This window comes from Pungitius pungitius, chromosome 12, assembly GCF_949316345.1.
Source record: "Pungitius pungitius chromosome 12, fPunPun2.1, whole genome shotgun sequence".
In the NCBI taxonomy this organism is placed as follows: Eukaryota; Metazoa; Chordata; class Actinopteri; order Perciformes; family Gasterosteidae; genus Pungitius; species Pungitius pungitius.
Window position 1 is genome coordinate 3,460,869 of NC_084911.1, and position 16,292 is coordinate 3,477,160.

Below are 16,292 nucleotides of genomic sequence, written 5' to 3' on the forward strand. Positions count from 1 at the left end.
TCCCTTTTTTGGTTCAAATTGAGTGAAGCAACAAATCAAAGCCAACATTTAACTCCTCAGACCCTGATCAGGTGGTCAGGCTGTAAGAGGAGGTGAAGAGGAGGTGAAGAGGAGGCACAATAAGGCAGCGGGACACGTGCACACCCAGTCTGAACACTTTAATGTGAACACAGGAGATACAAGTGGAAACATTCAGTCGAGAACACGGGCCCGTGATGCCGGACGCAGACGCCCCGGCCCGCCAACTGGAGTGTATAAGAAAGGTCTGCTTGGGCCCTGATGTCCACGTACTTTACAAGAAGTCAATTACAGACGACATTTCACTTCACCGAGGAGCCGCGAGTGGCTGTAAGAGACCGGAGGCACAGTCAGCGATGCTAATGCTTAGCTTTAGTAATACCAGGTGAGCGGGTTTAAGAGGGCGGCAGAAGGCCAGCAGCACAACCTGCACTTTTACAGTCGTCTTAAAAGATGTTCATTTAAATCCATAATTAGAAATCAAGTACTAGATGTTCAAATCACCAAAACTGTTGATGACGGGTCTTGGTCCTGATTGCAAGTATATATATAAACACGCTCACATGATGTCTGGAAGGCAGATGGCTCAATCAGGTTATTTCTCCCTGTGGGGTTTTGTTAAGGCCTCGTGGCTGCTAAGAAAAAAAACATAAAAGAAACCTGCCAGCATACCCTGATCAGGAGAGGAACAGCCACACCTACAGCTAGGGGTCAGAGGTCATTTAGTCTACCTTTCGGCAGGTGCTAAATTGAAATAGAGGTGGTCTCTGCTCCAAAGAGCCTGGTACAAATAATCTGCTCAAAGGCTTTAGGAAGGCGGATCACAGTAATTGTACAAAAGGAATGAAAGCGGGTTAAAGGGCAGCATGGATCCCACAGTGGGCCACTTCCTAAAGCAGCTAACAGACTATCTATTTTTTACTTGTTTTTTCTTTTATAAGAAAACCGTCTGGATTGTGCACATTATCACTCTCTCCATTTTTTAAAGACTCGATACTGAACAAGAAGGTCGGGTGCAAACAAACGAAAGCGCTACAAAGGGGAGGAACGATGAAGTGATTAGAAATCAGGAAGAGGGGGGGAAGAAAATCAGGTTGTCGATGGACGGCGAGAGCAGAAGCTTAAAAAAAAAAAGGGAGAGAATCCAGACAGGAACAACAGAATGACAGCAGGAAGGAGCCCAGGAGGAGGGATCAGTTTGTCCAGTCCTTCTTGATGGTCAGGCTCCATTCCCAGGAGAGGTGGTCGTGCTCGTCGTCGTCGGTGAACTTGGACTTGATGTTGTAGGTGCCGCGGGCCAGCAGGCCTTTCGGGGACTCCTCCACGGTGGTGAGGAACTCGTACTCCTCGTCCGCTTTGGGCCCGTAGCTGCCGACCATGTAGTCCGACTTGTCAACTGCACAGAAGGGACGAGGTAAAGCCCGTTTATTAAGCTTCACGGACAGACAGTCGGTCATCTTATTCAACGTTATTCCTCTGCACGAGGGGCTACTCGAATGAAATGACGGAGGAAGCCTTACGTTTGATTCCTTTTCTGAACGTTTGCTGGGTGTACTTCAGGCCCGACACGATGTCCTTGTTGACCTGCGAACGGAGACATGCGTCACATCCCGCTCAACAGTTTCCCACGGCAACGATAGCTCAGCAAACATGCATCATGACCCCGACAAACAGGAGGCCACACTCTTCCCCCCACCTTGAAGGTGATCTTTATTCTGTACTCGATTCCCTCCTTCATCACAAACGGGTTCTTCCTTAATTTGTCCAAGTCTGGAAGGGAAATCAACATGAAAGCATTTTAATCTTGAACTTAAAAACGTAGAAAAACAAGCGCTTCACTCAAAGGCCGGTTTGTGTTGTGCAGCCTGTAGTGTTCACAGTGACCACCAGGGGGTAGAGTGCTGCTGTAGCTCTCTGACCACTGAGGCAGGGGAAGCCATTAGGAAACAGCACATTACCCCACTAACAAGGGGATCTTGTCATTACCAATCAGCGGCCTAATGAGCCAGCAGGCCCTCCAGTCCAACGCTACGAGCTAATGACTCCACCGCGTCCGCCCTCCCCGCCAAAGAACCGCGTGAGCTCTACTCACCCTGCAGGTTCAGCACCAAGGGCTGCGGAGCCGTGTCACACACCAGAGTCATTCGCATCACCTGGACGTTCGGGACGCTGGGATCTAAAAAAAAAACGGGGGAGAACAGTCGCAGTACCCAAAATTAATGGGGGCAAAAGACCAAGCGGCAGTTGACAGAAGTCCCGTTGGGTTGCCGAGAGGATCCGAGGATGGCGAGCGGCGCCCACTGACCTGCGACCGTGGCCACCTTGCCCAGCAGGGCCTCCTTGTACTTGCGCAGGCTTTCGTCCTCCTCGTCCAGCTGCTGGATCTCCTGCAGGCTCTTCTGGGCCGGAGGTTTGTAGTTCACCGCGTTCTCGCCCTCCTTGTTGGCGGCGGCGAGCTCCTCCAGCTGCTCCGGTGTGGGTTCCTGTTCTGCCATGGTGAGCTAAGCGCAGGGACGGCAGAGAGGTTAGAGAACGAGGAAACAGGGCGCAGGGCGGAGGGCGGAGGAGGAGGAGGAGGAGGAGGGACTCTCGACTCTGTGTCGAAAGCACATTGTCACACATCCGGCTGCCGGATGATTTAAACTGATTACTTACCCAGAGGAAGAACCTCCGGAGTCAAGCAATGCAAAGAATCAAACACCATAGATAGTATTGTCCCTCGTCTGTATATCACCGCGTGTTATTTTTCTGTTTAACGCGTCGTTTCCTGCCAACAGCTATTTACCGTGGCGCAGGACCCAAAAGGAATTTGCTTGGCAGCGGTCAAAGTATGAAAACATTGGAGACACTTGAGTGGGAAACGTTTTCCACGGAGGGAGACGGTTAAAAAAGGGACAACCGAGTTCCCGCTCTGGGACACACAGAGCAGAAATTCCTCAGAAAGACAAAGTGATCACAACAAGACGCCTTGTGTGGATCACTTTGTTTTGTTTTTTTACACGCTAGCACGGACACGCCTCGTCCTCTCGGGCTTCCTGGCGAGAAGCGGACGACGATCAGAGGACTAATGTGGACGTCACTGCGGATTAGGAGAGCGGAGGCTGATCCTGAGCAGGGACCCAATGACATCATCTTCATTTGTGTGTGTGTGTGTGTGAGAACGTACAAGTGATGCAAATATCGAATGCTGCACATAAAAATAAAGGGACATATATTTTCCCCCCCTAATAGCGTCTCGCCTGTTTAACGGCCAGCGAGCTAAGAGCTAAATATGTGCTATAAGTCAGGGTTTTTATTTCCTCGTGTCGGCAGAATGTCTTTCGACATTCGCCTTTTGAAAGAACCCAACTTCCTGTATTTGAGTGATTCAAGCGAGCAGGAAACAGAGCCGACAAACCGTAGAAGAGCATCTGAAAAGGAGAGCCCTCCTTGAAATGGTGCAAGACACGAGAGCGGTTGCATTGCTCGTCAACGAGGAGCAAGAAGGGGGGGCCTCTGCTCTCGGCTCAGGAAGACATGAATGTAAATATATATTTTAAAGTAACAAGTATTAGTTTGCTTCTATATATTAAATCCACTAAACGGCATTGTTCCTTTAAGTTGTGTTTAAGGGTATAAAGCAATTAAAACACCGGTGAAGATCGATGCTTCAATGTCGGCGATGGACTGCTCCTGCTGTCAAGCCGGATTAAATCAGACTTCTTCATAGCAGAAGTAACCCCTTCAGATTTGTTGACTCCATTTTGTTTGCGGTTGCAAATCAATGTTGACGCGCAAGTCGAAGGCCGTCACGAATCAACGTGGACAAGCAAACAAATCAGGAAAAAAAAAAAATGTAAATACAGTCTTTATTTACTGATCAGTGGTACTAGGTTGAAGTAATCCTTGAAAAAAACAAAACCCAACGTTTACCATCCGAGGCACAATAAGCGGCTCTGCTGTTGGGAAGGAGCCAAGCAGGAAGTGAGAACGCAGCGGCGCCGAACAAACAGGGCCTCAAATAAAACAAACTAAACTAAATCACAAATTCCTTTCCGTGTGACTGTTTCTGGTCAGAAGAAATAAGAGAGAGAGCGAGAGAGAGAGACACTGGAGCAGAGATGGCGTCTCTTTCAGCAGTGAAGAGTTCTTTTAGACACGTGAGGGGTCAGACATCTTTCAGTCTTAAACATATCAGGGAGACCGAGTTTAACCTGAAAGGGAACCACTGATATCGACCCCTTGTTGTTTCGGGGGGGGTTTGATTGGATCGTTTAATTGACTTCACTAAAGTAAATTGATTTGCAACCATTTGCCGACTGGTTGAACTAAATATTCTAGTTTAAATCTGACGTTGACTCAAGAGTCAACGTGGATAATAATGAATGATAAAAAGAAGTTCTGAAATAATTTTGGTCGGACACAACAACGTAACGTCTTCTCACAGACGCCATCTTGAGCGAACTATGAAAAAGAGCGCGGCACTGTGCAAAGGGGACGAGTTTAGACAACGCTGCCATAACCCTCCTCACAACATTCTTTCTGGCCGACTGGCTACGTGCAAAAAAATGTTTAGTCAGCTGGGAAACACGGCTCCAGAGTTCATGCAAACAGACGTCTCATCCTCGGTGTCCTCTCCGTCCCTCTCTCCCGCAGGACCACGAGCACTTTTGCTTAAAATGAGGATAAGCGTCACGCCTTCAAAACACACAAGGCTTCACGTGGAACTGTTCCTTAGCAACACCCGTGAGCTGGGAGATTAGAGAAAGTGGGATTACGGCTAATGAGGCATTCAGGGACGGGAGGTGGTTGGTGAGGTGTCCCCGGGGACACGTCAAGGGGATTCATTTTGACAGGAGTCATTAGGTTCATCAAACGTTACTGAAGATCAACGAGCTCAATGAGGACCGGGGAATCCCTGAGGGATGTAACCGGCCTATGAAGAGGAGGCGTGTGTGTGTGTGTGTGTGTTGGGATTAACCTGACACGAGAGCGCACAAACACACCGCATACATCAGCACGGGTGCATTTATCGATGTCTACAAATTTTAGGGTTAGTTGCCCCGAAACCTGAACTCCGCAAAGACCCCAACACTACAAATATAGTCCATTTTCCTCAAAATAGCCCCCCCATTGGCCAGGTGTATAAAGTACACAAATGGGGAAAACTTTCCACTGACGATAGTCTGGAAATGTAAATCTGTTGATGCAGGACATCTGTTTTGATGCATGACTGTGGCCTGATGCCGGGGATCAGACAGTGGATGCTTCTGTTCAGGCTCTTCACAGAGAGGAATGCATGGAGCGGACCAAAAGGAGATGACGCGGCAGGCCGCCACACATCAGAAAGCTCGGAGGCAGAGCCACCGCTACCGAGCACCTGGGGAAGTCAAAGTGTTGCAGAAGACCGTTAATGCTCTACGACTAAACATCTGCATCAGAGACTACAAAAGGGACATTGCACCAATAAAACGTAGGAGTTGGCGACCGCTGTGAAGTGACATTCAGTTTTTGACCCGTCATCCCTCACAGATCTACGGCGGCTTTCATCTCGTCTCTCTCATGCACCAGAGACCTTTGGTTCCCCACACTTCAATGCATATTTCATCATGCTGATCAATCACAGGTGAAAAAACGTATCAAATCCTCATTTTTGGAGCGGATATGGAAGTATCCGGATAACGCTACGCTGTCGTACTTCACGAGGCCAGCGGCCTGCTAGCAGCAGGAGGAGCTCTTTGAATCATGAAAGTGTGCACGTGGAGAAGAGACGTTACGGTTTATTTTTTTTCGGTGGAGATAACTGCTTCACATCCTTTAGTGTGCAACAGTTAAAAACAAATTAAGCACAATGCTTCTGGAGCGCTGCTCCTCTGACCGAGTGACTAGCTGGGACCAATGCAATTAAAGAATGATCATGATATTCATTGGAAAGGAGCACTGTGTAAATGTTTTGTCTGGGAGGTTTAACTAAAGTGGGCTCGCAGCAAGTCAAGGGTTGAGTGCAACACATACAGCAGCTTTGAGGAAGTGTTGCACCGAGAGAGGAAATCAACCTCAACAGACATCGACGAGGGTGTGGGAGGAGGAGGAGGGGGGTAAAAGCAATGCAGACAAGATGCAGAAAATTACATAAAGCTGTTCATGAGCTTGCGATCATCGAAAAAAGGTGAAAAGCTATCAGCAAAAGACTCATTTAACATTTTTCACGGGACGTCGAAATAAAAATCATCAGGAAAGACGAGCGATCACAATGAAAAAGGAGCCACGCAGAGAAGGGGGCTGCGAGAGAGAAAGAAACAAAAGCATTACACTGTCCCAGGAAGAACCAGAACAAATAGGAAGCTTTATAAATAGCCGATGAGAAATCCCTGTGTGCAGCAGCAGGAAGCGCCAGTGGATGGGACCAGCCAAGGTGCCAGCTGAAAGGTCAGGCCTTATTTTCCAGATCGGGGTCTGCTTCGGGCTAAAGAGGACATTCGTCCCCCCGGTGTTCAGAATAAAACAAAACAAATAAACAGTGATGTTTTTGAGGCGGCGAGTAAACACCTTTGATTAATCATTGGGGTTAATCAAAATGTATAGTCGAGGTGTTTGGTTTAACCCTCACACTTTGGAGTTTTTATAATGGGAATAAAGCTACAATTTATAAAACTACGCTGTCGATTACACCTGCTCAACCGGGTCAAAACCAGAAGAACAGTGGTGCCACATGGAGCATCAGGCCCACTAGTGCACATTCCCAGGTAGACAGGGGGAAGGCTAGGACACAAAATGTATATATATATATACACTCACCGGCCACTTTATTAGGTACACCTGTCCAACTGCTCGTTAACACTTTTCTAAGCAGCCAATCACATGGCGGCAACTCAGTGCATTTAGGCATGTATACATTGTGAAGACAATCTCCTGCAGTTCAAACCGAGCATCAGTATGGGGAAGAAAGGTGATTTGAGTGACTTTGAACGTGGCATGATTGTTGGTGCCAGAAGGGCTGGTCTGAGTATTTCAGAAACTGCTAATCTACTGGGATTTTCACGCACAACCATCTCTAGGGTTTACAGAGAATGGTCCGAAAAAGAAAAAACATCCAGTGAGCGGCAGTTCTGTGGGCGGAAATGCCTTGTTGATGCCAGAGGTCAGAGGAGAATGGCCAGACTGGTTCGAGCTGATAGAAGGGCAACAGTGACTCAAATAACCACCCGTTACAACCAAGGTGGGCATAAGAGCATCTCTGAACGCACAGTACGTCGAACTTTGAGGCAGATGGGCTACAGCAGCAGAAGACCACACCGGGTGCCACTCCTTTCAGCTAAGAACAGGAAACTGAGGCTACAATTTGCACAAGCTCATCGAAATTGGACAATAGAAGATTGGAAAAACGTTGCCTGGTCTGATGAGTCTCGATTTCTGCTGCGACATTCGGATGGTAGGGTCAGAATTTGGCGTCTACAACATGAAAGCATGGATCCATCCTGCCTTGTATCAACGGTTCAGGCTGGTGGTGGTGGTGTCATGGTGTGGGGAATATTTTCTTGGCACTCTTTGGGCCCCTTGGTACCAATTGAGCATCGTTGCAACGCCACAGCCTACCTGAGTATTGTTGCTGACCATGTCCATCCCTTTATGACCACAATGTACCCAACTTCTGATGGCTACTTTCAGCAGGATAATGCGCCATGTCATAAAGCTGAAATCATCTCAGACTGGTTTCTTGAACATGACAATGAGTTCGCTGTACTCAAATGGCCTCCACAATCACCAGATCTCAATCCAATAGAGCATCTTTGGGATGTGGTGGAACGGGAGATTCGCATCATGGATGTGCAGCCGACAAATCTGCGGCAACTGTGTGATGCCATCATGTCAATATGGACCAAACTCCCTGAGGAATGCTTCCAGCACCTTGTTGAATCTATGCCACGAAGAATTGAGGCAGTTCTGAAGGCAAAAGGGGGTCCAACCCGTTACTAGCATGGGGTACCTAATAAAGTGGCCGGTGAGTGTATATACACACACATCTTCCTGACCATTTATCACACACATGAACGACTCGTCGGGAGACCGTAACTTGAGATGTAATCTACGTGCATTTAGCTACGGAAACCTTTAAAAAAAGGTTGCTTTAAGATGTGTGAGCCCTGCAAGACAATTCAAATGACCCGAGTGAGCACCAGTTCCAGGAAGTGGCGGAGAATGTTCCTGACGCGCGCGCACGCAGGCACACACACACACACACACACACAGACAAAAAGTAGACGTAAAATACACGTCGGCGTGGATGTTTGGTCCACTGGGCCATGCATCCACTCGCCGCGTCGAGTATTAACATTAAAAAAACGTATTAACATAACATTTAAATTCATCGTGGGTCGTTGTCCGACGGACCAAAAGCTGGCGGCTCGACACCCGGAAACGAGCGACTGCTGCCGCCGAATAACTTCTAATGGCTCGGCAATTTAGTTACAGGATTACGAGTTTGTTGCGTCAATGCAACCATAATAATACGAAAAAAAAAAAATAGATTAACAGGGCACGGGCTTAATAACACGAAGTTACATAAAATACCTGGAAACGTTAAATAAATTCAGAGTAACGTGACTTTGCTACTAACAGTACTTCCTCGTCACGGGGGGGGGGGGGGGGGGGGCGAGGAACTTGCTAATTGCGCGAAAGCAGCGCGGACTTTTTATTCTTATCGCCTAAAGACGTGTCCACTCGGCTAAAACAAGACATTTGACGAGTTTGGCGAGTGTTTGGCCAACTCTTACCGTTATATCGCAGGTACTAGCGCAGAGCCTCCTGTCGACGGTGGCGAGAGGGAGTGAAGTGAAGCGGCGGAAGAAACTTTCTTCCGACGTCCCGCTCTCAGCGGACAGCATCCGGTGCGTGGTCTTCAAAATAAAAGCTTGTTCCTTCTCTGTATTCGGCGTGCAGACCATGAACGTAGTTTTTTTTTTTTTTTTGTAATGTATTTCTGAGTATCATTATACTTTACAATTATAAAAAGGGCGAAGGTCAGGTGTTCCGGTGTTTGTATCCACTCAACCGTAGATGACGTCACCGACGTCGTGAAAAAACGTTTACATAAGTGCAATCAACCGCTGCAAAAAGAAAAATTAAATCACGAATACTATACCGGAAAGAGTATTCATTGATTTGAACCTGGGACGCTAAAGAAGCCCCTCCGGATTGAGACACGCGTGGGCATGCAGAGGTATGCTGAACATACGCCAACAAGACGTACACTTCCACCCTCACTCTCCGACTCATCCCTTCAGCAGACCTTCTCTGGAGCGGTCATTGTGCAACTGAATCAAATATGCAAAAGGCTTTTGTTGTCGTAGGCGCGGTACGCATTAGTGCATTAAAAGAAATAGGCTCAGGAAGACGTCACGTTTGACAGAGGATGACGACATCCAGCGGCCGGGATGTAGTAGAGCAGTTAACGCATCCATAGAGTTAAAACAGGTAGCGATTATGTGAAACTAATGAATATCCCAGTCATGCAAAGCAATAGACTTTGAAACAAGCAGTTGTTATTCATTTAATATTTCAATCGGTAACTTTGGGTTAAAAATACATGTAAAGTACTAGTCATAAAATCATGGCCCATTGGGAATTAGATGTCAAAATTTCTATTACACGATTTGAAAAAAAACATGTATCCAGTAACATTGAGGCATTGCTTAATAGCAAATATATTCCTTTATATCCCATGTAAAACAGAGTTTATGCACATGTTTACCAATACACATGGAATAGTTAGACTGAATTCTGTGTAAGACAAATCTTTTTTTTAAAACCCAAATTGAACAGTATTTCAAAAACAATGGACACAAAACAGTTTTTGGTTAATATGCACTGTAGGTTTTATTACAAGAGTCATTAACTACATGGTAGAAGAAAGAATTGGCATAACCAATTCACATGAACCTACAGAGCCAAAACCATTTTAGCCAGGAAAAAAAAAAAAAAAACTGGTAAAAAATACTGGGCATTTAAAAGAAGAGGTTGGGAACAACAATTTCAAAATCACATCAGAAGACAACCATGTGTAAAATATTCTGCACATTTGTAACAACGGCCCTTCTGTGCAGACATGAAGGGATAACAAAACCATAAGAGCGTCATTTCTTAGCTGGTGTCCATCTGGGGAAAAAAGGAAATACGTTTTGAACAACAGGCTTTATTGAATGGATACATTTTATTAAATTGACGTGTTTTAATGACTGCTGAACCTACCCTGGCGTTGTAGGCGTCTAACTGAGCATCAAGTTCCTCTGCTGACAGCTGCTGTTTGCTGGCACCGCCACGACCACCCCGACCTCTGCCGCCGGCGCCGGGTGCGCCCCGTCCTCCGCGGCCTCTCTGCATGCCTCTGAACCCGCCGCCACGGCCTCTGTTCATAACTCCTCCGCCACCTCTGTTCAGGCTGAAAACAGCACGGCTCGTCACACAGGCTGCCCACAGTGTTTCATGTTCAAGTTGGTGGAATAACAGACTACAGCACTCACCCCTGCATAGGTCGCCTCTGTGTGTCAATCTGTGACGTAACTAGCTGTATGTTCATCGGCCTTCCTAAAGTGACAAAGACAACATGGACCTCAGAATGTAGTCAGGACAGTAATATGCCCCCTAAAAAAGGTAGGTTTACAGTAGTGAAAATATTTGTACAGTCAACATTAAGCAACGACATACTGCATACAATTTAAAACTGAGGCATACCATCAAGTGGGATGCCATTGTACTGTTTCATGGCTTTGTGGGCATCTGTCCTCCTTTCAAAGTGGACATCTGCGGTTCCCAGGCTTCTTCCTGATCTGTCGTAATGAACTGCTGCCTTTTTCAGGGTTCCAAACTCTGCAAAAAGTTCCTGGAAAAAACAAAGGGATGATGTTCTTAACACAGATTCCTTGGTCCCATCCGTTTAGATCACACACACTCACGTGTCAAAACATGCTCCAACAACAAAACAAAAAAGCCAAAGTACCTGAATGTCGGCATCGGACACCCCAAAATCCAGATTGGAGACTAGGAGCTTCCCTCCAGTTTCAACGCCGGCTCCTCCACCGCCTCCAGCAGGTCCACTGAATCCACTGAAGCCGTTGTCAAACATGTCATGCTGCCACTTATCTGGAAGCTGTTTGGGCTGCAACAGATGAAAGAGAACGCACCTGCTGACTTCAGGATCCCCTTGCCTCTGTCAATCACAGAGTCCACGAGGCTGGGTGTTGGGGCAAGCAGGGGCTCCACTTCCGACAGGGCCAGGGTGCTCAGTTCCCTCCCCTCCCAAAGAGGATTCCCAAATATTCCCTGCCCACCCCATCACTACAAGCAAGTGAATCAGTTCAGACAGAGGACGTATACAGAAGAAACTTTTTTTTTTACATCGTTTATAATGTACACATTTTAAATTTAAATTAAGTCCTATGGCATTTGCTGAGAATGTATTAAATTACTCCATGACCCACCCCCAAAAAAATCCTATGCTAACCCCTGCCCTCCCCGGCTAGCTACCAGTGTTGCCCATTGTTCTCTTGCCATCTGCGCCTCCACCAAAGGCCCTCCAGATGTGATCCTCGGGTACACAGGGCGTCGCCATCTGAAGCAGCATTGCCTCCAGCGTTGCACCGCGATTCCTGGCACGACCAAAAGTTCTTTACCAAGCCACGAAACGGGCTTTCCCGTTGAAGGGGGGGGGGGAGTGGTCCATAAGATGAAGGGATGGTTTGGAAAAGCAACCAGATAAGGGCCAGCTATCCCCTCTACGAGAGCGTGGATTATCTGTGCGTCCATTTTGAGACCACGCCATTTTGACTGGGGCTTTGTTGGGCTCGTCTAAACTCATTCACACTTAAGGAGTGAAGGTTGTGCCTCGGGTGAACACTATCAGGGGGGGTAGAAGTCCACCGATCCATCCACAAGCAACGGCCACGCTGGTTGGAAAGCCAACGAAGAGGCCTTGTCGTGAAACCCAGCCACCTCCGAACAAAAGCCGCCCGGACGCTGCGTAGGTACAAGGACAAAAAAAAACTACGCTCCAAAAGTGGTGTGGGAAAAAAAAACATTTTGGAGGGCGAATTATGTCGATGAAGTGGCTTCCTTTCATCGTCATTCCGACAGCTGGGGTGGAAAGCCGTTACAGACCCAGGACGACTAGCTCTAATTTAAAAAAAAAAGGTGTCGGACTCGAAATGGCGCCGTCGAGGCCTTCACGATCCAGCCTGAGCTAGTTAGCCAATGTGGCTAACATGCTCGCTCCTCCAAAAGGCCTCCTCTTGAAAAAAAAATGATGTAACACAAATGGGTGGTGGGAGAAGGGACACACTACGCATACAACTTCCATTATTTTTTTTAACCGCAAATCATAGAGCCTCCGCGAGGGAAACTCTGCGGTTACAGCGAACCTTTTATTCGCTTGATTGGCAGGCTAGCTAGATGGTTAGCTAGCAAGCCCACTGGAGAATAGAAGGACGTTAACCAGGCATTTTCAGGTCTGCCGACGGTTTGCTCCTTTTCTGCCCATTCCTCTTATTTTCTCATACCCTATTGTAAGGCGTTGGTCTGCCTCTAGCGCGGCTCAGGTTTGATCGGCTCCTCATGGGGCCGGTTCCGCCGCCTCGGCCTCCAAATCCGCCGCCGCTGACTCCAAGACGCCCAGGGCCTCCTCGTCCGCCACCGGAGCCTCCGCGGCCTCGGCCTCTTCCACCTCGGCCTCCACCTCTCTGCTGCCTGTTCTGCTTGATAATGTCGTCTAAAGACATATCCATTTTATCGGCCATAATGCTGCTCCAATAAAGCTAAACTGTCAACGAAATATAAAAAGTACACCCTAGACTCGACTGGTTCTGCTACTGGTCCTTTCAACGCTCCGACGAGAATATACAACACGGCCGTGTCGTCGATTGTATATAGACGAGCTGGTTTGCTACGTACTGCACGTAAAGACAACGTCATCACGTAAGACGTGATGCCACACACCATTTGGCCATTCATGCGTTTACTGACCAGATTAGAGCAGAGCCGATAGACGTTGTTGATACGTTTTTCATTGATTAATCATTGGGTTAGCGTTAGTATTATTTGAAACATAATAAGTTACTGGTGCCGAACTCTAAAGTGTGAAAACATTTATGGATTTTTCAGCTGTCTTTGACCTTAAACTATATGTCAGACAAAACAAACACACTTAACTATAGTTCTAATAAACTAATTATTGTAACCAAATGATTAATCAACTAATAAAAATAATTGATCATTAGCAGCTTCTCTAAACTCAATATCACCATACATGCCTTTAAGTAATCCCCTCCAGTATAAAATGTAGGGTAAGATCAAATTTGTGTACCCTTTCTGTGGTCAGCGTTTATGCAAAATCAATGCAAGTAAAAGTACTGTAAAAGTCCTTTATTCAACATTTTGTTTCAAGGCTTGGGGGGGGGGGGGGGGTGCAACCAAGGACAGCAAACTCGGGGAGGTCTCTACTTAGTAAAGTCCATTTTCGGGCAAGAAAATATATAATAAAAATGTTGGCCTTCTACATTGCATTTGGCTTCCAAAACCTTCCCATAAAGTGTATACTCAATGTGAAGATTCCATTACTTCTAAGATTTACTGATCATACTATCTTTCAAAACAAAACAAAAAAAGAAGTCAGCCCTTTCACATTTTCCTCCAAAGTCATATAGGGAAGCAGTAGTAAAGAAACGGTTTTATATTTAAGACTGCAGTCTTTTGTGTCCTGTGGAGTGTTGAAAGTTTGTACCTCAGCATCAGATGTCAGCAAATTTTGATGAAAGTCTGCATCAGTCTCATCCACATAAAGAACGTACATATGAAAATTGTGTGACGTGAAAAAACATGAACCAAGAAGCGAGAGGATTTGTGCTCCTTGGAATCCCATTATTTTCTCCGTCGTCGGTTGTAGAGGCGAAAGCAAAGAGGCAGGCATTGCAATGGTCCAGAGTTGATAAATGAGATTGGCATTCTGTTGGTAGACTGGCCAACAGGGCTGACTTTCGGGCTGAGGGAGGAAAAGTTCTCGAGGATAATGGGTGGAAAGAAGCGACTGGACCGTCTTGGGAAAGACTAGGACTTTTTGGAGTCCTGTGTGTTGCGTTTCTTGAGGTCGCTTAGGTCCACTGGTGTGAAAGCTGCAAGAGCAGACAGTAACATGCTGTTAACTGGCCTCTCCTTCATGAGCGCTATCCTTTAGTGTGACATACTAAATAAATTCCACTTCACTACTCAGTAACCCTGTTACTTACAATGTAGGTTAGGGTTTGGGTTCTTCTCCACGTACTCCTGTGGTCCGCGGTCATTGCGTTCACTGTTTTGCGTTGATCGGATGTCTCGGAGAACACACTGCCAGGCTGGGGAAGAGTAAACACAACAATGCTTTTGATAAGTTTAGGAAGTCGGTCCCTGTTTGGTTATCCTGTGCATGCCCAAACAGTTGACTGATCTAATACATTTAGCACGTCTGTTAGACTCCAAAGGAAACACACAGGGAGATTTGAAATCTCATTGTAAATGATAGTGTGCATAGTGAGGAGATTTGGTGAGTAACAGAAGAAAAATTCCACGGGCCACATTTAAAATCCTAGTAACTGTTTAGTGTGACAATTTGAAATTGTCGAGAGAAAACTGACTTCCCGCAAAAAATAATTAACACGTTGCCGTTTACAAATAGTGTACAAACATTAAACTGGGCATGTCACCTGTTTTGTCTTAGCTATCTGTATACTTGTAAATTTAAACAATATAAACTGAAATTAGAATTTACATGCAAAATAAATAATGGGACACATTGGATTTACATGTTGCACATTGAGTGATCTGAATAAAAAGATGTTACCTGAACAATATCCTGAATCCAGACACACTTTAATATGTTTAACCCGCTTGTATTGAGCTCTTTACGTTGTTATTGGTTTATTGTACAGCTTTAATTCGAATGTATTGACTCTACGTAATGTTGGAACACAAAGAGACAAGTCAGCTGCAATGAAGCCAAAGTAGTACACTTAAATTGAATTTAACAAATGGATGTTAGACCATGTACTTACTATCATGAATAAAGCGCACATTTTCCTCGTGTGCTGGAGTGAAAAGCTCCCCGCTGTTTGTCGGGGATCGAGGGCTAGAAGTCCGCTTGTAACTGTTCACCATCCTGGGAGCAGATGAGCTTCACGACATTAAAAACAGCTACATTAGCTGCGGAAATGGACATTTATTTTCTCCAAAGTCTTTGACGAAACCGTAACACAATATTCTTCAGTTTCTCAAGCACAAATCAGCACGTGAGTTACTGAACATCGGGTGTTGTTACGTTTTCATAAACATTATTAACGTCGGACTATTTGTACTTCGGTGCCATAACTTGTTACCAACCTGGTCATTCTGTTTTGCAGCCTGTACTCGCTCCTTGCTCCTCTGTGGTGAGTGGGTGGGAGGAATAAAAAGGTTCAGAGGTCCTCAGCTGGAATTTTAACAATAAACCAAAGAGCATTTTTTACATCATCCAACAACTCGGATCGACATTAACATCAAAACGAACCCGTTTTTTTATGCACGTTATTTTAGACTACACGCGGTCCCCTGAAAGGTTCTCATTAGTCGTGAAACGTTATCTACAGTCCAAGAGTTGTGACCCCATATGTTCTAATAATAACAGGTTTCCACGCAGCTGTGTGAACCTGTGCGGATTGAACCCAAAAGAGGCAGCGACCATAGCAAACCGGGAGCCTTTGTTTACGTTCTTACTCGGTAGCTTCGGCGGTGCTAGCTGCAGGCTAACAGAACCGAACCCCCGGACGGTAACCGCTGGTAGGACTCTCGCGGACACACACACGTATCGCCGCCAAGATCGTTTCGGCTTATGGGGAATCGTGTCCCCCCCACTGAGGTGTCGTGAACCGCTAACTAACACATCCATCCCGGCTAACTTTAGCCAGCTAGCCTGCTAGCTAGCTTGACGAATTAACGTTACATTGTCTGGTCGTCACTTTAGCTTCATCGGCTAATATTTGGCTGGCGTTACCCGGTCCCAAATATTTATTATAAATGTACTTAGCGCACTTATAACATTTTCAACATGAACAATTATGGACACGGCTTTAAGATAGTCAACAAACCTTTTTACAACCCTTCCTTTCGGTTTCTTTATTCAGGGACTGTGTACGACGTTAGACCTGCCTAAAACGTTGCCAATGCCAACCAATCATTTCCGGGAAAACAAGACGGAAGTGAAAGGGTTTTTCACAACGACGACAGACAAACAACAGCAA

The 16,292-nt window shown here is 46.2% G+C and overlaps 3 protein-coding genes across 8 annotated transcripts; all 3 read right to left on the reverse strand.

The window, feature by feature from the left end:
• Nucleotides 1-143: 143 nt before the first annotated feature.
• Nucleotides 144-8,957, reverse strand: LOC119220062 (rho GDP-dissociation inhibitor 1-like). The gene is made up of 6 exons (XM_037475689.2): nucleotides 8,772-8,957; nucleotides 2,324-2,519; nucleotides 2,111-2,194; nucleotides 1,715-1,788; nucleotides 1,539-1,602; nucleotides 144-1,414 (listed from the first exon to the last, which is right to left on the reverse strand). Exons 1-6 carry the CDS (start codon nucleotides 8,940-8,942, stop codon nucleotides 1,212-1,214), a joined length of 792 nt encoding a protein of 263 aa, XP_037331586.2. The 5' UTR covers nucleotides 8,943-8,957; the 3' UTR covers nucleotides 144-1,211.
• A 577-nt stretch (nucleotides 8,958-9,534) lies between these two features.
• alyref (Aly/REF export factor) lies at nucleotides 9,535-12,893 on the reverse strand. Of its 3 annotated transcripts, none has more exons than XM_037476970.2 (6): nucleotides 12,549-12,893; nucleotides 10,994-11,152; nucleotides 10,729-10,876; nucleotides 10,518-10,581; nucleotides 10,246-10,435; nucleotides 9,535-10,152 (listed from the first exon to the last, which is right to left on the reverse strand). In XM_037476970.2, the coding sequence occupies exons 1-6, from the start codon at nucleotides 12,783-12,785 to the stop codon at nucleotides 10,138-10,140; spliced, it is 813 nt and encodes a 270-aa protein (XP_037332867.1). In that variant the 5' UTR covers nucleotides 12,786-12,893; the 3' UTR covers nucleotides 9,535-10,137. The 3 variants fall into 3 exon arrangements, with proteins under 3 accessions (XP_037332867.1, XP_062422146.1, XP_062422145.1); XM_062566162.1 differs by lacking the exon at nucleotides 12,549-12,893 and adding an exon at nucleotides 11,545-12,546; XM_062566161.1 differs by lacking the exon at nucleotides 12,549-12,893 and adding an exon at nucleotides 11,521-12,546.
• A 502-nt stretch (nucleotides 12,894-13,395) lies between these two features.
• Nucleotides 13,396-16,235, reverse strand: mcrip1 (MAPK regulated corepressor interacting protein 1). 4 transcript variants are annotated; one of them, XM_037477407.2, is made up of 5 exons: nucleotides 16,140-16,235; nucleotides 15,397-15,484; nucleotides 15,072-15,190; nucleotides 14,271-14,375; nucleotides 13,396-14,156 (listed from the first exon to the last, which is right to left on the reverse strand). In XM_037477407.2, exons 2-5 carry the CDS (start codon nucleotides 15,402-15,404, stop codon nucleotides 14,092-14,094), a joined length of 297 nt encoding a protein of 98 aa, XP_037333304.1. In that variant the 5' UTR covers nucleotides 15,405-15,484; nucleotides 16,140-16,235; the 3' UTR covers nucleotides 13,396-14,091. The 4 variants fall into 4 exon arrangements, with proteins under 4 accessions (XP_037333304.1, XP_037333307.1, XP_037333305.1 ...); XM_037477410.2 differs by having other exon boundaries at nucleotides 15,072-15,175; nucleotides 15,397-15,438; nucleotides 16,140-16,229; XM_037477408.2 differs by having other exon boundaries at nucleotides 15,397-15,438; nucleotides 16,140-16,229.
• Nucleotides 16,236-16,292: the final 57 nt, after the last annotated feature.